Below are 23,770 nucleotides of genomic sequence, written 5' to 3' on the forward strand. Positions count from 1 at the left end.
AAAAAATCTGCTCCTCATTTCTCTCCAGAGCTACTCTCTGCCTTTATTTCTCTTCCTTGAAGACAGTCCTGCAACAACCCAACCATATTGTTCATTAGGTTTAATAAGATGTTCCAAGTCCAGTTGCTTTTACTCACATCAAGCAAAGATGCCCTGTAATAATACTAAGTCCCGTGAGCTGAGAGTCGCTTCCTTTCCCCTAGTGTCCCCTGAACCTACCACCAGTGCGGCCTCACCCCACTACAAGCAACACCGACCAGTGACGACTGTGAGGGTAAGAGGGACTTTCATTTCTCTGAGGTAGAAAGGTTACCTCGGTGGTCCCCTTGTGCTTCAGTGGGTATCACATTTCATTCATTAAACTGATCTGAGTCATCACGGATATTAGAGAGCTTATTTAGGAAGAGGAGGGAATGGAACTGTACCAACTTGGTCCTGATCAAGACAGCATACATCACAATGTGGCACAACTTTGTGTCCTGCTGTATGAGTGATCCCACCAAGGTGGGGGCCTCTAGTTTACACCAGTCCTCATGGTTGAAAGATCCTCTGAACATCCTCAAGCTGGACACACTAAGCTTCCAACCATATACTCAAGTTATTTGTAAACCATAGTCTAGAAACAAAAAATACCTTAGTGAAACATAAAAGTTTTTATAGATGGTATGTGATATAAGTTTTGCAACCCTCTATAGGCCAGATAGGTTTACCTGATCTGCCACTGAATAAGAAAAAGTATGCCCAGTACTAGTTTGTATCACAAAGGACAGAGTCCCAGATCTCTGTGACATCATCGAATAATGTACCCATTAATATAGTCTCTTTGTTACTACTCTTCTATGTCCTGATTTCAGTCACACAATGTTAGTGGGCAAAACAGCTTTGTAGACATTGCTCAGCATGATCATGACATTAAATATTTTCTTTCCTATTGATTGCAGGTGATGACTATAAAACATAAATGTGGTATGTATTGTGGGATCATTTTCCTAAGACACAACTGAGGTAGGAATTGTGAAAACACTGGTTGTATTTTGTGTGATACACCACTGTGATGTAACATATTAATGATTTGAGAATTGTTGTGTTAAATTTTTTTTCTTAGTTTCTTTTAAAGGCAAGGGCCACAGCAAGTAAGTAATCATGGATATTTCTATGGTTCTTGTGTTCAATAGTAATCCTTTGTTATTTGAGGGTATTGTACTTCGATTCTTGTTTAAATCTGTTTTCCCCCCAAAAGTAGGATGCCTTTTTCACAACCCAATTTCCAGTTACAGATGTGTACATTGAAAATCAGAATACAAGGTAACTACAAAAATGTATTCAAACCTCATCTCAGATATGCAGGGTCAGTTACATGCTTGTGTTCCTTCATAAATGAGTTAACTAGAACTCAAGAGGTAGTGATGAGGCTCCTTAGCTGTGCATCTTAAGAGCCACTTCTTACCTCATCAAGGGCACAGTAATCCCTGTGGAGAGCTCTGTCTTCTTACATCTGCCTGCAGTAAGGCAGATCTACCGGGATCCCAAACACTGCAGTGACGGCTGTGGTGGTTGGAAGTCCTAGGAAGTGTCACTCGGCATGCAGCAGACAGTCACTGCTTTGAATGGTAGAGGAGCACAGTGCTCCTTTTAAGATGACAAAGCCCACAATTAAAGTACAGGGGAGAGTGGGATGAATAGTTCAAAGTCGATTTATCTTAGATCTGATGTATTCCTGTAAGTTTTGGAGAAAAGCATTAACAGATTAGACAATATTGGCATGGGCACAAAGAGCCACAAAATTTAAGGACAGTGTGCACTAAGATTTCCAGTCATCATTCATTTAATGATCTGTGCTGCATCATCAATCCAGCAATTCATTTAAATTTTATTTTTTTAATTATTATAATTTTATTAATTTTGATATATTTATGCACCGTATTTCATCTTATTCATCCCTTATAACTCTTACTGTTCATAGATCCTCTCCCTTTTTACATTTTTCCAAATTTTATCCTTAAAAAATAACTTGCTAGTCCATTTTATGTTAAACATATATGCAAACATGTAGGGGCATCCACTGAACCTGGGATAATGCTACAGGGACAACACCTTTAATTAATCTCTCCCTCCCTCACACAGAAGCCATAAATTACCAATAGCTTCTTAGTTAGGGGTGAGAAAGGTTTTTGAACCTCTCTTCCCTACAAACCACAGTGTTGACCTCTTTGATCTTATATGGGTCCTATGCGAGCAACCAACAATATACTTGTAAAGGAGAGCTGGACAGTGAGCAGTAAGGCTACTTCCTGTCATGGGTAGTTAGACTCCATGTTGCCTATTCCATTTTTGCTCTTGGTGCATTTACACAGGCAGCAGGGAAGAGTGCCACTGGGCATCATTCTATCCACATTGGTGGTATCTACATGCTCGGGCTCTCACCAGTGAGCTGATGTGTTAAGTGGCGCTCTTATGGTGATTGGCTTAGTACATGCCTATCGTGTCTAAAAACCCGAGTTTCATCCCAAGTACTCAATGTAATGTACCCAGGATTACACAGTCTGTAATCTTTGATTTAGAGTGGTAGATTCAAGAAAGTCATAAGTTCAAGACCAGCCTTTTCTAAATAGTGAATTTTAGGCCAGCCTGGGTTAGAGGCCTTTTTCATCAACAAAACATAACAAATAATCAATGAAAAAACAAAAATAATAAACTGAAATAGAAGATCTGTTGATGGAAGGAGAGTGTATAGAAGCTGACTCTGCCAGTAACAGGTTGACTGAATTGCAGAGGTTGGCCACATGCCCATATATATGTATGTGATTAGCACAAATTGAACTTGGTGAATTACTTAGGGAGACTAAAAGAGCACAGAGCTGGTAAGGAGTGGAGAGATATGAATGGAATCAAGAGAGTTAGGGTGATGAGTGGAGATGAATATGATCAAAATACATTTTATGGAATTCTCAAAGAATCACATATTTTATTAAAAACGATGAGGGAACAGTGAGCAGATAAGACGCACTGCCATGCCTTGTGCAGCCACTGCCTTCCTCTTATCTCTTGGCACCTCGAGAGTAGTTACACCATGAAGCACTAGACCCCTTTTCTTGTCGGTTCATGTTGAGGGTTTATACAGGGTTGGCCAATTTAAAGGAACTGTTTTTTTTTTTTTTGGTCTAACGTTCATGTGACAATTTCATTTAGAATAACTTAGACTCTGAGTCATCACAGAAGGCACAAGCATAAGTCACCTCTCAGTGTGGGTCCTTGATGATCAGAGTCACTTGCTGAGAGGTACCTGGTAGGATGAAGATGTTGGAGAAAGGCTGTGTTTACTAATTCAGAGACCTTCTACAACTTATTTTGGAAGAAATACATAATTGGAGTCAGGGATCAAAGGCACAGCATCTATCTCTTTGCTTATATCTGGCAGGGACTTTGATCAGAGCATCATGGATATGCCTAACATGGTACCCAAGGTTAAAAAGTTAGAGGAATACACAGCTGCTTACCTTCTGAACCTACTTAAAGTGATACCATATGTCCTGCATGAGCTGTGAAATATCCCGGATAAGAAAAGAATGAAATTAAACAACCACTGGTCACTGTTGTGTAGCACACTAAACACTTGCTCAGGATTCAGTCATTCTTGTCTAATTGAATTGTTTTTACATTTCACAAACATCATAGAACACTTGTACAATCCATGTGCTTTTCCTTAGGGTTTAACATATCTTTTACACCGATAAGACTCCTGGGGGTCCTTATGAATTTTTAGTTCACTGGTGCAAAGATGTGATCACAGCGGGATTGCATAGATTTCACTGTGTCATGATGCTCTAACTGGGATTTGAACGCTGCGTATCAGTCACCACACCAACGTAACATAGTCACGTTGCTCTTCCTTCTCTATTGTCACATCTGCACTAATTTAGACTTTACCTACATCATGTGACCATAATAGTCTTTATCTACATCATCATGTGATGCATAATTAATTGGACACTGACACAGTGATCTTCCTGAAGCACCATTCTAATTACAGTGACTTACCTGAAAATAAATAAGGAGATCAAGTGACAAACACTCAACTATGTGAAGCTGACATAACTTTCCCTGTTGTGACTGCATTCCCTGTTTCTGCAGTACTAAAGAAAAGGACCATCAAAACAACCGTGATCCCACTTGATACAGATGGACCAGAAATCATCTCCGGTACCTCCAAAGAAACATACATTAAAACAGAAGGTACTGAGGGAATTATGTTCAGTTATGTATAATAGATGCCCTTTATACTATGCACTATTTATAAATCTATAGAGACGTTTTGCTGTAGTTTTTAGTGTGTAGATACTGTTAATTTGTCTAGCTTATCTGTAGAAATACAACCACAGAATTTAAATAGGATAAATAGGTTTAAAGGTTAAAGGTAACCTTTGCCTTTCATTAAGTAGTGGTAAACCATAGGAAACCTGAGACTTTCCTATGAATGAGTATGGCTTCACCTGGGGTAGGCATGAATGACTGAGCCACCCTCTCAGTCACTTTGTCCCAGACATGGATGATGCAGATGTGGAAAGTCTCAAGAGTGATCTGTTTAATGTCCAGAATCTCAAGAATGAGGAAGAAATTTGAATTAGATAAAGGCATTTCTAGTCAGGTCCATTGGGAGAGAGCCCTAGGCATGGTCATCTTAGACCTTGTACTTGGGAGGCCAAGGGAGTGGGAAAGATCAGCAAGGACACAGAAACCTGTGTGCTTTTCCTCTTTCCAATGCATAATAGTTAACACTGGTAGGGTTAAGGGTGCTTTGCTCCTGGTTCTGTTATTTAAAGACTGTATTTCCAAGAACACATAGACTGTTCTTCCTCTGCCACTCCCAATGCACAAGCGTTGGAATGTTGTTATACCTCTCCTTGGAAATTTTGTTAGGATTACTTTCCCAGAGGCAGTGGGCAAAGAAAGGTTTAGTTTGCCATATAGTTTGAGTTTGGAGTCCATAATTGGGAAGCAGTAGAGGCAGAAACTTGAGGGAGAGTGACCTTGCAACCAGAGCCCAGAAGCAAAGAAAAATGAATGAATGTACTCTCCTGACTTTTCTTACTTTTATACTGCCCAGAATCCCATCGAAGGGAATGCTCGTACCCATAGGGAACAGCTCTTCTCATCTAACTTAATCTAATCAAGATAAACCCCAAGGGCATGCCCAGAGGACACAGACCTCATCAGTTTGACAGCTGGGTTTCAGCATCATGGAGCCTATGAAGTGTTGTTTTTCACTTTTGAGTATAACCTGTATCAGGGCCAATTTATCTATAGGGAACAACTTTCTCTCCTTACCAGAACCCATAGGTAAATGTCTTATAGTGTGATCCCAATGATGCCCGAGAAACAGGTTCTCTCTCTTTTTCTCCCAGGTCTTGTAGCAGCACTTCATGGACCCCACAGGGTGGAGTAGCTAAAGAGACCCAAGAATGGCTTTTTGTTCTGTCAAAACCCCAAGGCTACAATGTCCTGGGAGTAAGGGCTCAGTGTATGACTTTAGCTCTTTTATTTCTTTTTCTTTTTTTAGTTTCTCAAGATCTCTGTGTATTTGCCATGACTATCCTGGAACTTCTTTGTAGACCAGAATGGCCTTGAATTCATGGAGATCTGCCTGCCTCTGCCTCCTGAGAGCTGGGATTATAGGTGTGCACCTACCACCTGGTGACTTGAACTCTTTTGTAGGCAGTGTTCCTCACCTCAGACTGACATACAGGATGGCCGAGACAAGGGAGATTAGAGGTCTGACGTCCATCTTAGATCCTGAACTCTAGCACACACTTGGCCCCATTTCAGAAATTCTTGGTTTAGCCTTCAATATTGAGAACATTCAACATTCAGTTCCTAGGACTAAAGGACTATAGGCACTTGGGTATCGGCTATCTTGGCACCTATCTGGTCACAGGGCTGTGTCTGTCCTCTGTGCTGTCACCATTTGTATCTTTCACTTGTTATAGGCTTTCCTGACTTGTCTTCTTTAGGGGAAGGAGTTCATAATCTCAGAAATGAGTTTCCTGTGTCTTCCTTGGAGCCTCTTCATTAGGCTCGAGGCCCTTGATCCCCACAAGTGTGTTGGCTTCTCCTGCATTCTCTAATTCTTTAGCTGTGTTTGGCTCCACCATAACAGGCAGTGTTTGTAGAATTAATGCATTGTGTTACTCACTGTATACTCTGGGTCTCCTGCTTGTGAGTAGCGTGTCCTACAGAGCCCCATGACCCCACCTCTAGCCGCACACACTTCATATCCCTCGTTACAGTTTCTTGCCCTTTATCCTTCTCCAGAAATTTCCCTATTTCCTGGGTGCCATGTTCATTCTGCGTTCTGTGCCTGGCTATCCTTAGAGTCTTGGAGGTTCTTTTCCACTAATTATTTAGTGCCTGACACTGTATAGTAGAACACACTGTCCACAGAATATAGCCTATCCCTCTGGCATGCTCCCATACTCAGTCCAGATAGTTCTTTGCCTTTTGTATTATCTCTAATTATCTCTTCCTCACCAAACTCACCGGACAGGAAAGGCCATTGAGAGCAAAGATATCAAATCTTAGTAGTTTATCTGGTTCAGTCCTGGATCTGGTAGGCACAGCTAAAGGGCTCCTGATGCCTAGCTGTATGGCATGGATATGTGAAGAGAGAAGAAAAGGCTGGACTCAGTCAGCCAGAGGAAGTCCCATAAACAGGGCAAGACTGTATATTAGAAGAACAATAAACCCAGAAAAGGTTGTCCCAAACCTTAGGGATTGTAAGGAAGAAGGTGAAGGAGTGACTGGCATGTGGTCATCACATTGGCCCTCATGAAACTCTCAGTGCTATGACACAAATTAGGAAGGTATCTTGTCTGAAATTTGACCCAACACTCCACTCTCTCTCCACTAGTAACTGGGCTGGAGGCAGCCTGTCCTGTACAGAATGCCTCTTTTGCATGGGAGGACAGAAACCCCACTGAGTTATCTCTCTCCTTATAGCTTTCCCTAAATGAAGTAAAATGAAGGTGCGTATCCTTGACATTGACCTTGTGAAAAAAAGTCCCTACTTATTTTTGTTGTATTTGCAATTTCCTTAAAGACTTGTGCCAGCTGTACAAAGCTTACATGTATACTACATGGCCTAGAAATATTATGAAGTTAAGATTAAAACATACATGCATAATTTACAGGCCATTATCTGTTTTGGTTTATTTCCACAAAATATGTATGAAGTATGATAAAATCTTAAATTTGATCATTATTTACACACTTACAGGCCATATGGTGAGTTCTGTTTGAGAGATTTGCAACCAAGATCAACATACCATTTCAAATAGCTTTATAAGATTTATCATTGAGGTAATTAATGGCTCAATGAGAAGAATACTTACTGAAAAAGCAGTAGATCTGAGCTTGAATCTGCTCACACACATACAAAAAAATTGGACAGAACTGTTCATATTTGTAATCCCATGCTGTTGAGTGAATAGACCGTAGTATTTCTAGTGCTTGCTAGCTGTCATCCTATCTACGGCATCTGTGAGAGACCCTGTCTGAAAGAAAGGAGAAAGGGTGATACATCATGGTATGCCATGCACTCTTTTAGCTCTCATATTTTAATTGTCAGGCATTTACACACACACACACACACACACACACACACACACACACACACACACACACACACGATACAATTACCTGAAATACATTTTACGTTACTGCAACAGTCTCATAACCAACTTCTATTACTATTGCAATAAGGTCAAGTATTTCAAACATATCGTAAAATCCTTGAGATTCTAATCACAAAAGTTGTGATCGTCTGTGGCTTTCTCATATAGTTCCTTGCTTCTAATATACATAGCATTTCAGTTGTTGGCCTTAACCCTTAATTTCACCAATAAAGCTGCCAGACCACAAGGAGCTTAATATTAACAGAAAAGATTTTAGGAAGTAGAGTAGTCTATATGTGATTTTTACTTCATGAAAGGTCATATTCCTAGCATCTTGAATTTTCAGGTTACTTATACTTTGCTTAATTTGAATTCCCTTCCCCAAAAGGGAAGGGAGAAATGTTGTAACTGAATTATAGTTTCAAAAATTAAAACGGGGGTCAGAATCCCCTTCTCCCTGAAATCCAGGTGTGCTGTCTTTGTTTTTTGTTTTGTTTGGTTTTTTTTTTTAACTTGTCACAAACCAGAGTCATTTGGGAAGAGGAAACTTCCATTCAGAAAATGCTGCCACCAGATTCACCCATAGGCAAGCCTGTGGTGCATTTTCTTCATTGATGATTGATATGTGAGGGCCCACCTCACTGTAGGCAGTGCCACCCCTATGGTGGTGTCACTGAGTGCTGTAAGAAAGCAGGCTGAGCGAGCCTTGGTGAGTAAGCATCACTCCTTCATGGCCTTTCCATCCTCTCCTGACTCTGTTCTTACCCTGTTCAGTTCCTGTCCAGAGTTCCCCCAGAAACTGAGTGTGAAGAGAGAATTGTATGCTGAAATAAACTCTTTCCTCTACAAGTTGTTTATGATCATAGTGTTTGGTCACAGCAATAGAAACCCTAAGTAAGACACTGTGTAAACTATTAAGGAGCATGGGATTATGTCATTTGCAGAACATAGATGTAAGTGAATATACTTGCCATGTTAAATGTCTTATGTTCATTGAAAAAGGCAAGTCCCAGGTAATTTCTTTCATTTGAAGGACTAGGTTTTTATGTAAAAATAAAATTACATATGTGTATATGATGTGAACAAAGTAAAGGGAACTAACGAGATGGGAGGAGAAGGCGGTGGTGTGGGTGCAGTCTTACATGCAAGTGCTCTTCTGAGAGTGGTACACTATGTGATGGTACACTGTGACTATACTGTGCCAATTGAAAAGGATATATTTCTTATTCTGACTTCTGTCCAGTGTTACCTTTAAATTTGAGACATATGTTAATTTTGCTCTTTTTTTGTGTGGTAATTCCATAAATGTTGGTACTTGATAGTTGATAATATCATTGTTGTCAGCTATACCCAAATTGACTGTTTCCCAATTGCTCTACTAACTCAACATTGAACTTAAATTTCTGGAATTTTTGATTGATTCTTTCACATTGTACTTTGGATGAATTCTTAGATAATGTGAATTTGGAAGGTGGTTCCATGCTTCCTTTCCTTCTTTCGTCATGACTTGCAGAGTTGTGTTACTATGTACAGTTGTCTCAGTATTTCCTTAGAATTTTTTCCAGACTCCTTAGCACCAATATCTGAAACTAATCAAGCCCTTATATTACACTGTGTCTTATAGGGCTATAACACATACATGTTCTCCATGCTCCTTAGAACCCTGTAGAATACTGACAATACTCAGCACAGTATAACAAAATATAATACAGGATGTGCTATACTTTAGGGAATAATGTACACACAACATAGGCAAGAATATTTTCAGATATGTTCATCCTAGTAAAATTTCCCAAGTAAAATGGATACATTAGCATGGATCATAACTAGTGATAAATTCTGAGTCAACATATATGGATTGGTGGAGGTTGAAATAGATTTGAGACATGTGCCTCAGGAAGTATCAATTGTTCCCTGCTTTAAAACAGGAAGTGACAGTATTTTGTTGCTTAATCATAAAGCTTCTTTTATTAGAAAAGATAGGTTGGATCAGTGCATAATGACTTTTTCAGCCCAGCCTGCTGACCTAACTGCAGTTGAATCCCACAACTCACATGGTGAAAGGAGAAAACCAGACCCCTGAAGAGCTCCTCCTAACTCCACCTGCACACAGACACACATGCATGGTTTCCTCCAACCAGAATAAATGCAGTGTGTATTTTGAAAGACTTATTTACTTTCATGCAGTGAAAGATTCTTCCACATTGATTTAGATTCCCATTGTCTAGGAAGCCAAAAGTTCTGTTCCTCATTTCTCTTCAGTTCTTCTCTTTGCCTTAATTTGTGTGACAGTAATATAATCCACAGTTCTGGAATAAGCAGAAAGCAAACCATTCCTAACACTTTGGCTGGCTCTTAAGATTCTGTTCCTTATACTGGATCGCCTTGCCCAGCCTTATTGCAAGGGGGGTGCTTAGTCCCATGGCAACTTGTCGTGCCATGATTTGTTGACACCCACGGGAGGCCTACCCCTTTCTGAACAGAGAAGCAGAGGAGGAGTGGATTGGGGGGAACAATTAGATCAAGTCACATATGCTAGCCACATAGACTTCTATACATCCCTGGAGTAATTAAAAACAATACCATGTGTTGACAAGTTACTTTCTGTCTTTTTAGAGATACACGAAAACTCCACTACATTTTCTTCTAGAAAACAGGGAGAGCTACCCGTGATGATGGTGGAGGTAAGACTGCCTTTCCTCTCAAAGTAATATAAAAAGTTACTTTGTCCCTTACATTGTAGTGGATATGAAATTCAGTTAACAAAAGCCAGGTGCATCATGGGTTAGCTCAGGGAGAAAAGGAACTGGAATTGTGCCAGCCTGCTCCTGACTGAACTGAACATAAAAGTATGCAGTGCCATTTATCACAGTTTGTGTGAGAGGATAGTTTCTCCTGAAGAAAAGGGTTCCTCTTTAGATGCGTGTATAATTTTCACTCAGAAGTTGACAGCCACTTCTGGTTTCTAAAATCTTGATGCAGTTTATGTTCTACTTATGTTCCAAAGTTTCTGGGTTTCAGCATGGAGATGTTGAGTGGTAAGACTTCTACTGCATGAGGATTAGTGTAAATAATTGAGGCCCAGCTGGAGGAGGAATTATCTCACAGTCAGGTTATAAAGATGCAGCTTGGCTTAGGGAACATTCAGCAGAGACCAAACAAATTAATTTGGCCTTTGAACCAGCAAAAGTGGGAATGGCACAAACTATAGAGTCCTAGTTCTTCTGGGACATTGTCACATAATATACTAACACATAGGACTCTTGCCCATTTTGATTGGCATCATACTATGTCAACATGTGTTCTAAAGACCCATGTAAACAGAATTTAGTATGACCTGTGCCTCAAACTGTTTTCTTTCCTTTAAATTTCAGGTGGAGTCTAGAAAACATACCAGTATGTATTATAAAATCTCCTTGTTAAGACACATTTTAGAAAAGTATAATTACTGGGTATCCTCATGTCTAATGCACCACTGTGATCTAAGCCACCTATAGGGAAGAACTTGGATTTTGGTTTTTAAAAAAAAGTAGTACCTGAAGTTAAAAAAAAAAAAACTGGGGTTGTCTACTGTCACTGGATTCAGATCTGATCTCGTTAGATTGTTTGAGATGTTCTGTACCAGGCTGTGTCTAAATCTGTTTTTCCCCAAGATAGGTATCCTGATTACCCAGTCAAATCTCCTGTGACAAACTAATGAATTAACAAATTAGGATGAAAACTTTACCTACAGTATATATGTTCAAAGCCCATTACATGTGGTACATTTATTTGTTTGTGTGCTACTCTATGGCAGAATAAACCATGGCACAGAGGTAAGTGATGAGGCTGTTCAAGAATTGATCAAGAAACATTTCGTAGCCCAAGCACTTAGTAATCCCTAACTTCCAGCATCCCAGCATCTGCCTTCAATAGGTCAAAACTGCAGAGATCAGGACCCTGTAGTGACTACCACAGAGGGGAAATGCCCAGGGCATTACTTCTCATCTACATACAGACATTCCAAAGAATGAAAGGTTAGAAAGCCCACAAGCTTCTAGTCAGATCAGCGCTTCTGAGAATGGGAGACAGACACTGCATGGGGAGATGGGGCAGGGGTTTTTCACTTAGGCTTTTGCTATACATGGCTTTTTCCAGTATTCTCTATTGTCACGTTGCCATGAATTTAGACTTTACCTACACAGTCCATGTATTGCTTAACTGATTCAGTGATCCTCCTGAAGCTCCATTCTCACTCTGTTGACTGTACCCGGAAACAAGCCGTCAGATCAAATGGACAAACACACAGTTGTTAGGTTCCTCTGTTTTTCTGTCATGAGGCTGACATGACTCCCTGTTATAATGCATTCCCAGTTCCTGAATTCTTAAGGGAAATTTGTCAGGAGCAAGCTGTTGCCCCTCAGGATGTGGAAGGATCTCCCGTTCCTGAAGTAGCACACAAACAACACCAATAAAAATGGAAGGTGCTGTGGGAATTCCATAATTCTGTCCAATTGTGTATACTGTTGCAAATTATTTTCTTTCATATATAAATCTATAGAGAAGCTTAAGACTTTTTCCTATGTAGAATAATACTAATATATCTACGTCTTCAATGTATATACAACCACAGAATTTAAAATGCATTTGATGTCACCTTATTCAGTAGCATGAACTGGTGGAAACTGAGGCTCATCTTGTATGCATCAGGGTGGTTTCACCGGGTGTAGACAGGAATGGGTGAACCACCCTCTCTCATACTTTCTCTCACATGTGGGTGATGCAGATGGAGTAGGTCTGATGTTCCTCAAAGTGACCTGGTAAAGTTCCAGCGTCTCATGACTGAGGGTGAAATTCACCTTAGATAACAGTGTTCCTGGTTTGATCCAATGAGCAAGGATCCAGGGGTGGTCATGTTACACATTGTGTTAGAGGATCAGGGAGTGGGAAAGATATCAATAAGGACAAGGAAAATGAGAGGGGGGTGTCCTTTTCCTCTTTCAATGGCACAGTGGTAAGCAGAGTCTGGGGAAAGTGTACTTTGCCATTTGAAGACAGTATTTCCCAGGACATTACTCCTTTTTCAAGGGTTGCTTTTTAAAATTTAATGTTTTCCTTTTCTTTCTTGAAAACTTATACAATATATTCTGATCTTGGTTTCCCCTTCTCCATCTCTTCCCAGATTCTCCCCACCTTACCACCCATCCACTATCTTTATCTCTCACTGTAGAAAAGAAACAAGCAAATTAAAAAAGAAAACCAATATATAATCAGTGTAAAAGCACAACAAATACACACACACACACACACACACACACACACACACACACACACTCAACAAAGCAACATAAAAACACCAAATCAGAAACTATAATATACTTGTAAAAGACCAGTAAGATTTTAAAAATGCTCCCCCAAAAGCAATATGAGACCCAAAAAGTCTACAAAACCATTAAGTATGTTGTGTGTTGGCCATCTACAGCTTGCATGCTTGCATTGGGTCTACCCTTAAGCGTGGTTAATATACCTAATGAGACTCTATTGGAGAAAACTGATTTTTCCCTTGAGTTTGCCAATGAAGATAGCTTCTTGGTTAGGAATGGGAGCTCCTGTTCACTTCCCCCTTTGATGTAGGAAGACACATCTTTAATCTAGATCTTTTGAGCTGGGAAAAGACAAGCAATTGAGGCATGAAGACACATGCCTTTAACTGAGAACTTGAGGCAGGAAGCCACACTTTAATCCAGCCCACACCTCCTGCTGGAAGCCTATATAAGAACATGGAAGAAGGAAGCTTTTGCTCTTTGCCTGATTGTTCTGGTCTTGTTAACAAGTGCATTCCTTCACTGGCATTACAGCCTATTTCTTCCAAAGATCCAAATTAGAAGTGGGTCTTCCTACTTCAACTTAAGAAAAAAATTCCTCACAGATATGCCCTCCATTTTGGGGGGTTAGTTCATTCCAGATGCAAACAAGTTGGCAAGCAATAACCATCACACCTTCTTAAGCAATAATGCCAAGAAGAGTTCACTAGTCATCCCACCTCAGCTAACCTAATAGATATAATCTCACACTTCCATGCCCAGTATTGGGTATCATCCAATTGACTGTTTGACTGTTGAGATTCACCATGATTGTGCCCATGAAGTATTGAGTTCACTTTGTGTACTAACACGATAGAGCCATTCTGTCTGGTGAAGGACAACATTCTCTCTTATACTCACAGAAACCTGTAGATGATAGTCTATTGTAGGCAGAGTTTCTCTGGGTGCTAGCAGCAGCTTCATAAAAACCACATTGAGCTTTAACATAAATTATAAATGTTTACCCAATAGCTCAGGCTTATTACTAACTAGCTCTTACAACTCATTCCTATTAATGTATATTCTCCCATGAGGCTTAGCGCTTTTACGTCTATCCAATTAGGTATGTCTGACTCGTTCTGCATCTGGCTGGCAACTCCTCTGACACCACCCTTCCATATCCCATCATTCTCAATTTGGCTTTCCCACCTAACTTTTACCTGTTCAGCTATTGGCCATTTAGCTTGTTTATTAAACCAATCACACCAACATATATTCACAGTGTACAAAAGGATTATTCAAGAGCAGTCTAGCAGTCAGGGTCCAATGAAGCAGGCAGAACAGAGCCCTTCCCTTTCTTCCTTCAGGACTTGTAGCAGTCCATGCATAGTCCTCTGTTCACTGTTAACTCCTGCTTCACGTGGCACCAACAGGGTAGAGTGCTGGGTAAAATGGATGTTTACTCTGACAGAACTACCACGTCTCCTATATACTGGCAAGGAAGGGACTAGTGTTAATGGGTAGCTCATTTCCAGCCTATGCGCCTCATCCTGGACTGCCATGCAGGATGACTGAGGTGTAAAGAAGGTCAGAGACGTGTCCATCATCCTTGAGCCTCTGACCTTATGAGTGAGCAGGGATCTGATCTCTGACCCCTACCTTGGCTCTTTTTCATGCATTCTTGATTCTGATTCCAAGATACAGATGGTGCCTTAGGAAGTTCCCATAAGCTAATACCCATGTTCCAAGGGCTAAAGGACATGAGCAATTGGGGATCCACCTTCTTGACACACATCTTGCTACAGGCTGTGTCTGTCCTCTATGTTTTGTATATTTATGACTTTCTCCTGGAGTATCTGACATGGTGGTCTTTGGGTGGAAATGAGTTCATATCTGACAAGTGTGTTTCCTCCAGGCTCTCATCTCTTTGGTAGGTTGATGGACTTTGATCTTTACAAGTCTGTCTGATCTTCTGCATTGTCTCATTGAACAACTCTGGGCTTGGCTCCTTCTCACAGACAATCTCAGTAGCCTTAATACATTGTGTCTCCTCTCCTTAAACTCAACAGTTATTGCTTCTGAGCAAGGTGTCCCTCCTAGATCTAGGAGCAGTCTCTACCCCCATTATCTTCTTCCTCCCTTCTCTGGTGCATTCCTCTGGGATCATGGGTCCTGTAGACACTGCACCTGGTAATGCATCAAGGTGTGTGATATCCTTTCTACCTGGGAACATTGAAACATTGCTCAAAAGAATGCCCAACTGAGTCTCTTATGTCCCATGTCTCTTTTATTCCATAATTTTCTCTCCCTCACTAAGCTCATCAGAGTCACAAGACAACTTGGAGAGAAGAAGACAAAACAGAAACCTTCTCTGGAGACTGCATGCCCAGAAAGACGGTTGAATCTTAATAGGTTATCTGACTCATGCCCTTGCCTTGTGGGTAGAGGTGAAACCTTGCTGTTGAACAGCTGATACACTTGAATATGAAAAAAGAGAGGGAAGAGTTGAGTCTAAAATCAGCTAGGAAAGGTCTCCTAATCAGATTAGTGTAAAAGAACAACTAAATTACATTAAAAAAACCTGAAAAAGTTTGTCCCAAAATTTATGGAAAGTGACAAAGCCAAACCACTGACTTTTGATGGTCAATTTGGAACTCTCGAACACCTAATGCTCTGACCCCAATTAGTGCAATGTCTGCTAACTTCCTTGACACTGTGTCTACTTTATACCCGTCTGTAGCTGTGCTGCAGGCACCCTCATGTACAGACACCCTCATTTTGCATGGAAATGCAGAAGCCTCTGAGAAGTGTCCACCTTTATAGTGCTTTTTTGAAGACAAAACACATGGCCTTCACCTAGGCCTTGCCAAAAATGTACGACTTCTGTGCATGGATCTGGCTACCACTTTATGTCTGAGACTAAGTGGTGGGATGAGTTAAGGGTCCTGGGTGAGCTTTCAAAAGATGGTCCTAGTATTGGCCTCCATAACCTGTTTGGTGTGGTATAGTCACACAGGGTGAAGAGTGAGTATCATGGGTCACAGTCAGCAAAAGGGCTGACACATGTGCTGCCTTTCTGGGTCTGGGCCTGCCGGTGGGTAGAATGGAAGGAGAGAAGTGATTCAGACTCATAAGAGAGTTGATAAATCTGCCTGGGTCTGGGCATAGAGAGGCTTCATGGGTGGGCAGCACATTATGATAGAACAGGTTTAGAATAGGTTTAGAATACTCCAGAGAGCTGGGTATGGGGCACTTACCTGTGTCCATACCTGAATTGGCATTAGGTTGAGGGTCCCTCATAAAGCTAGGCAGGAAGGACAATGGAGGATGACCCCTGCCAATACCACCACTGAGGGATCTGACACTAGGGGATCAGAATGGAGGGCAAGTGGTAACTGAGTGTGTGGACTAATGCAGGATAGTGCATACCCTCCTCTCGCATCCATGTGCATGAACACTTACCTGCAGCCAAGCAAATGAATCTAATCCACACCTATGATCAAACCTACACTCACACATGCACATTCATGCATACCCATGAACAAGAAATCTGAATGGCATGTGGCACAATTGCAATAAATTCATAACCATTTCTGGTTAAAGATGTAGTAAAGTCAATTATTGCCAAATATCATGCCACCATCGGGAAACTTAATCACTTGCATGATTTGCTTGTATTCCCAGATCATTGCACATTGCAGAGATTGTTGATTCCTTGGGTCTCTATTGCATTGGAACTGATTTATGTAACATTTCACTTGCTCAATTTGAGTGTTTATTTCACTCATAAGACCGTCAATCATTAGAAAGCAATTACCTACACAATATTGAGAAAATCTAAAGTTCTCGTTGTTGGTTTAGCTGATTTTATGAACATCACATGAACCCACTAAAATTGATATACTTATGATATGAAATGGATACATAAATATTGTCTCCTTCTGAAAATATGAAATAAAGAAGCAAAATACATTAAATATATAGATTTCCATTAATGAAATGAAATGTTTAAAACTCCTCTCCATGTCCTTTGAAGAATGGAAATTATCATTTCAACAATGCTTGAGTTTGCTAGACAAATCTTTTTAAGAAATTTTTTATTCATTCCACATATTGACCACAGATACCTCCTTCATCCCTTCTGCTCTGCCTCTAGCCTTTCCCCACAGCCTACCACTCATCTCCTCCTTCAAAAATGTATGGCCTCCCATGGAGAGTCAGCAAAACCCAGAACATTCAGCTGAGGAAGGTCCAAGCCCCACACCCTTTCATCAAGGCTGTGCAAGATGTCCCACATTAGGCAATGGGCTCCAAAAAGCTAGCTCATGCTCCAGGGATAGATCCTATTCCTACAGTCAGGGTGCAGTGAAACACACCAAGCTACACAAATATCTCACCCCCACCAAGGGCCCAGTACAGTCCCATGTAAGGCTCCACAGCTGTGGGTCCAGAGTTAATGAGTTCCCACTAGCTTGGTTCAGTTGTTTCTGTAAGTCTTCCCATCATGGTCTTGATGCCCCTTGATCATAGAATCAATCTTCCCTCTCATCGACTGGTCTTCTGGAACTCAGCCTGGTGCTTAGCTCTCTGCATGGGTTTCTATCAGTTATTCACTGAAGGCTCTATGATGACAGTTAGGGCTTTTCACCAATCTGATCACCAGGGTAGGACAACTCAGGCACCCTTTCCACTATTGCTAGTAATCTTAGCTGGGGTCATGCCTGTGGATTCCTGGGAACTTCCCTGACCAGGTTTCTCCCTATCCATACCATAATGTCTCCCTCTATCAAGATATCTCTTTCATTGCTCTCCCACTCTGCCCCTGTTCCAGTTCCACCATCCCATTCCCCTATGCTCACATCCCATACAACTACCCTCCATTGTCCCCCATAACCCCCAGTTCACTCAGGAAGTCTCATCTATTTCCCTCTCCCAGGAATTCCTTGCATCCCTCTTAGGTCCTCCTTGTTACCTAGCTTCTCTGGTATGTACTCACTCATAAATGGATACCAGAAGTAAAGAAAAGGGTAACCAAACTACAACCCACAGCTCCAGATAAGATATACAAATATTTTAATATTTGCATATTGATGTTATTCCTTTTCACCAGCCTCACTGGTTATGTTGATGGACAATTTTTGCATCCAACTGAACTTTCAGATGTGCTAACACCTGCTGAATGGATGTCACTCTGGATTCAAAGTTGCCTATTTCATCTTTCAAAATGGTCTTTGCTTCTCCTAGTAGTTCATGGGTTTTTTTCTTGAGAGTGGCTAATGAAAGCACTCTCATATATCACTAGGCATTTATCTGCCAACATTCTATCGTTACACATCTTCTAAGTCCTGGAGTTTCTTTTGTATTTCTAGTTCTGCTCTTAGCTTGTGATTCTCTTCCTAGTCCGTGCAAATTTCTTTATGTTTTTTGATCTTGGAGTAAAATGCTGACATCCTATACAGCTGCTTCCTTCATAGTGATTCTCTTCTTTCCAAGTTGAGAGTTTCATGTGAGACTTTTACTACATAAAAGATTGTATTCCTGCCGTCCTCATCTGTCAACTCTTACCTGAAATTGGAATGATAAAAATTGTAAACTTAAACACTAAAGTTTAAACACAAGTTTGGCCACAGGGAAGGATAAAATTCTTCTTTCCAAGGAAATCGATGCCTTCTCTAAGCCCAATGACCTGGATTTGAAACTCAGAACACACCTGGCAAAAGGGGAGGAACAGATCCCACAAGCTATCCACTGACCTCCACACCCAAAATGAGACTTCACAAGTGGCCCTAAACAGAATACATGTGAAAATGTTAATTTAACAATACACAATCAAAGACAGATTATTTTATGTTGCTTTGGGTGTCCACTGTCTAGAAATGCAACAAATCTCTTACTCATATCTCTCCTGGTCTTTCTCTGCTTTAATTTCCTTCAAGGGAAGACGGTTCAGCAGCTGCCCAACCATCCTGTTCAGTAGGTCTAGTCACATGTCCTAAGTCCATGCACTTTTACCCACATCAAGTAAGGATACTACATAGGTAGGAAGCAGGACCAAGAGCTGACAGTCTGCAAGCTCATGACTTTCTGTCCCCCTAGGTTTAACGGAAAATGATGACACACTTAGACCAGATGGCCGCACAGAAGAAAATCCCTTGGAGGTAAGAGGGCCTTTTTCTCTCTAAAGTAGAAAGGTTACTTTAGTGATCTTATGTTTCAGAGGATATCCCACTGAACAACAAAACTGAGCAGGCATCATGGGTATTAGAGAGTTAGTTTGGAAGGGGAGAAGAAGAATTGTACCAGCCTGTTCCAAACTGAATAGAGCATCAAAGCATCCAGTGTTAATTATCAGTCTTGTGAGCAGGCTTTTTCTTCTGGAGAAAAAAGATCCTCTTAGATAAAACTTAAAGTTTTGGTTTAGAAGTTGTCAGGCACTTCAGATCCCCTCAATTTCCATGCAGTACGTTCTACAACAGTCATATGGAGCAATCTTCCTATGTCCAGTGTAGGGATGCTGAAGGTTAGACTTTTAACACGTGAGCATTAGTGTAAATAATTGAGGCTACATTGTGGCAGGGTTAATTTCATAGCAGGATCATAAAGATGCTCCAGCATGTTGCAGTGTGGCTTAGGGAACACGCAGCAGAGACCAAACAGATAGTGCCTCTTGATCTGGTGTGGGAACCAGCAAAAGTGGGAAGGGGTACAAGTGAGGAACACCAGTTCTTTTGTGACACCATCATATATACTAAAGCAGAGTCTTTTATTTGAAGACTCTTTCCCACTTTGATTGGCATTATATCATGTTCATATGTGTTTCAATGACCCATGCAAACAGAACTCATCATGACCTAGGCCACAGACTGTTTTCTTTCTTTTATGTTTCAGGTGCGTTGCCGCAGCCAAAGAAGGAGTATGTATTATGGAATCTCTTCCTTAAGACACCCTTTACAAATGAATTTTATAAATACTGGGTATCCTTATATCTAAGCAGCCACTGTGATTTATGCCACCTATTGGGAGCATTTGGACTGTATTTTTTTTTAAAGTGGACCCCTAAGTTAAAAAAAAATAGTGGAGGCATTTGTCCATATGCACTGGATTCAGCTATGATGCCTGTAGTTAGTCTGGAATGGTGTATACCAGGCTACATCTAAATCTGTTTTCCCCAAGATAGGTATCTCAATTGCTCAGTCCAATCTACAGGGACAAGCTGTTGAATTACCATATTAGGATACACGCTTGACCTAAAGTATATATGTCAAAGCCCATCACATGTAGTACATTTATTTGTTTGTGTGCTACTCTATGGAAGAATAAACCATGGCACAGAGGTAAATGATGAGGCTGTCCATGCAGATCAAGAGACCTTCTATAGCCCGAGGTCTTGGTAATCCCTAACTTGCAACATCCCAGTATCTGCCTTCAATAGGTCAAAACTGCAGAGATCAGGACCCTGTAGTTACTACCACAGAAGGCAAATGCCCAGGGTATTGTTTCTCATCTACCTACAGACATTCAGAAAAATGAAAGGTTAGAATGCCCACAGGCTTCTAGTCAGATCAGTGATCTGAGAATGGGAGACAGACAATGCATGGGGTGATGCGGCAGAGGTTTTTCCCTTAGAGTTTTACAGTACAGTACAGTACTGATTTGGAACACACACACACACACACACACACATACACACACACACACACACACAAACAGTTAGTTAGAAGAGTAGCCATGCTTTGAAAGAGGGCAAGGAAAGGTTTATGGGTATAGAGGAGGGTTTTCATTGAGAAACAGGCGTGGGAAATGATGTCCTTATTATAGTATCAAATAGGAAAGAAAGATTTTTTAAAGAAATAGTTAGATATGATTGTTTTTGCTTTCTCTTATATTTCTTTTGTCATGTTTGGTTGTTTCTTTCAGAAATTTTTATTTCAAGTGGGAGACAGATAGGGAGTGCATCCAGATGAGGGGGGGGGTTGGGAGGAACTGGCAGGATCAGGGGGAGATGAAACTATAATTTAGGAATATTGTATGAAAAAATCTGTTTCCAACAAAAGGGAAAAAATGAAAAATTAAAAAATTCTCTCATGCAAATTTAAGATCACGATTTTAATAGAACAAAAATAAATGTAATATATATAAAAAATAATTACAAGATTTAGTAAATAGACAACATTAGCATGAGCACAAAAGAGACACTCATCTAAACAATAATATCCACTAGGAACTCCAGTTACCACGTGTCTCTGGATCTGTGCTGAAGCATTTTCTTAATAGAAGGACGTTTTTTAAAGATATATTTATTTTCATTTTGGGTATACAAGTGTTCACCTGCATAAATGTATGTGCACCATTTGTAGCTATGATACATATGCAGACTCAAATTAGCTGTATGGTTTCTAGCAACTGGAGTTATAGACTGTTTTGAGCTGTTTTTTCTGTGATAGAAACCAACCAGACCTGTGTCCTCTACAGGAACAGCAGGGGATGTTAACCTCTGGTCTCCTTAGCTCCTGGCAACAGGTTTTTAAATGTGAGCTAGACTCTGGGCTCCAAGGGTCTTCTGCTCACTGGTAGTCAGTGTCCATACTGCCTGTGAGTGGAAGCACTAGGGGGACCACAGGCAGCAGGTAGGAGTGAGAAGAGCATCGTTATTTGCAAAATGGTTTCTGTATATTTGCTCAGGCATGTGCTATGAAGGCCTTTGGCAAAGAAGAGCTAGTTCTTGAGAGAGAATGTGGTTATTGCATACCTACCATTTCTAAGGCCTTGGGTTTGAGCTCCCAGTATGCAAAAGATGTGCTGTGGTTGTATAGCTTTATAAACCTCCTTCAGAGGTGCCGATGGGAGAATTTTAAGTTCAAAGTCATCTATTTCTACAAAGTGGCATTGAGATCACTGTGGGCCAGAGACCGTTTCTCTGAAAAAAAGTGAAAAGAAAACAACAGAGGGGAGTAGGACTTCGTCCATTGCCCGTGTGTCTGTGTGTGGGAAAAGATTCTGGAGAAACAGAACTTTCATGAAGAATAGATGAACAGCACCTTGCAAACTCACATGTAGCCTGTGTAGACTACCATTCTTTTAGCTGAACTCAGTTCAGACTGTCCACACAGTTTCAGGGGACATCTGTCACCTACAATGGCACCAGGCTGCTTTTCCAGCCTCTTCCTGTAGAGGGTTTATCCAGGTTTGGTGAGATTAAAAGAGTTTCCTTTCCTCCCATCCTCCACGTGACAGCTTGGTTTAGATTGACTTGGAGCCTGGAAGCATTGGTATCCTCCCAATTTTGTTCCGGAGGTTCAGACTCAGTCACTGAGAGGCCGGTGACAGGTTGAGGATGATAGAGGAAGGTGCTGTTTACTGATCCAGGAATCCCACAGCTCATTTGGGAGGTAGCTCACACTTGGAGTCAGGGACTGCCTGCAGAGCATGTCTCCTGTCAGTTGTTTCTGTCAGGAGAGGTCGTCACTGGCACACAAATGCAGCTGTTACTGCTCCATTGTGTGAAATGTCACAAGTTTTCAAAGCTTCTTACCTTCCTACCTCCCATGGACAATGCCATACATTGTCCATGAGATGTACTACTATATAAGGGGCAGTCAAAGAATGAAGAATAACAGTTCTCCAGTGTTCTAGAGTAAATGCAACAGTTTGTCTGAATTCAGTTACTCCTGTGTAGCTGAAGTCTTCTGGTATCTCACAGACATCACAGGGCACTTCTGAATGCCTGTGCTTTTTCCTATAGTATATATTACAAAGATCTGTATTAGCTTAGTGAGTCCTGTGGGTAGTCCTTAAGAAATTCTTAGTGTCTTAGTGAGCAGCTGGTGAATGGAGCCATTGCAAAGGTGTCATGGGCTCTAAGAAGGATTAGAGTGATACCACTCTGCTCTGACACCACACTCACAAAGTGTGTTCAGTCATGGGGCACTTCCTTCTGCATTTCCACATAAATTAGCTTTTACTTGTCATGTTCATGTAATGCTTAACTGGTTGTACACTATTCAGTGATCCTCCTGAAGCACAATCTCACTCTGATGACTGTACCCGGAAACAAGCAATCAGATCAAATGTACAAACACACAGTTGTTAGTTTCCTCTGTTTTTCTGCCATGAGGCTGACATGAAACTCTATTCTCGATGCATTCCCAGTTTCTCCTTTATTGAAGAGAATTCAGCAGAGAGAAGCAATACCGCATACAGATGTGATGACACCAGAAATCTGTAAATTTTATTCTATAGAAATTCCTAATGAAAAAGGTATGTTGTGAATTCTGTAATTCTGTCCAGTTGTGTAATGTGGTGATAATCATTTTCTTTATATGTAAATCTAAAGAGAAGCTTAAGACTATTTCCCTATGTAGGATAATTCCAATATATCTAAGTCTTCAATGTAAACACAACTACAGATTTTAAAATGCATCTGATGTCACCTTTGGCTCTCATTCAATAGCATGAACTGTTGGAAACTGAGGCTCATTAGTATGAGTCAGGGTGGCTTCACCTGCTGTAGACAGGAATAGGTGAATCACCCTTAATCCTTTCTCCCACATGTGGGTAATGCAGATGGAGTAGAGCTGATGTTCCTAAAAGGAACCTGGCAAAGTTCTAGCATCTCATGACAGAGGGTGAGATTCACCTTAGATAACAATGTTCCAGGTATGATCCAATGAGCAAGAGTCCACTAGTGGTCATGTTATGCATTGTTTTTTCAGTTAGCAATGGGGTAAAGATTTCATTAAGGACAACAAAAATAGGAGGTATCTGTTCTGTTCCTGTTACAAGGACATAATGGAAAGTGAGCAGAGTGTGCTATTTAATGTG

The 23,770-nt window shown here is 40.8% G+C and overlaps 1 protein-coding gene across 1 annotated transcript in view; it reads left to right on the plus strand.

The window, feature by feature from the left end:
• LOC143268199 (uncharacterized) overlaps window positions 1-23,770 on the plus strand; it is a 79,816-nt gene that overhangs the window by 19,719 nt on the left and 36,327 nt on the right. Inside the window, exons 6-12 of the mRNA XM_076549345.1 lie at window positions 942-966; window positions 4,132-4,233; window positions 10,284-10,351; window positions 11,042-11,063; window positions 19,046-19,107; window positions 19,838-19,862; window positions 23,099-23,206. Coding sequence (XP_076405460.1) covers window positions 942-966; window positions 4,132-4,233; window positions 10,284-10,351; window positions 11,042-11,063; window positions 19,046-19,107; window positions 19,838-19,862; window positions 23,099-23,206 — 412 coding nt within the window. The remainder of the gene's footprint in view (window positions 1-941; window positions 967-4,131; window positions 4,234-10,283; window positions 10,352-11,041; window positions 11,064-19,045; window positions 19,108-19,837; window positions 19,863-23,098; window positions 23,207-23,770) is intronic.

This window comes from Peromyscus maniculatus, chromosome 12 (genome assembly GCF_049852395.1).
Source record: "Peromyscus maniculatus bairdii isolate BWxNUB_F1_BW_parent chromosome 12, HU_Pman_BW_mat_3.1, whole genome shotgun sequence".
NCBI lineage: Eukaryota > Metazoa > Chordata > Mammalia > Rodentia > Cricetidae > Peromyscus > Peromyscus maniculatus.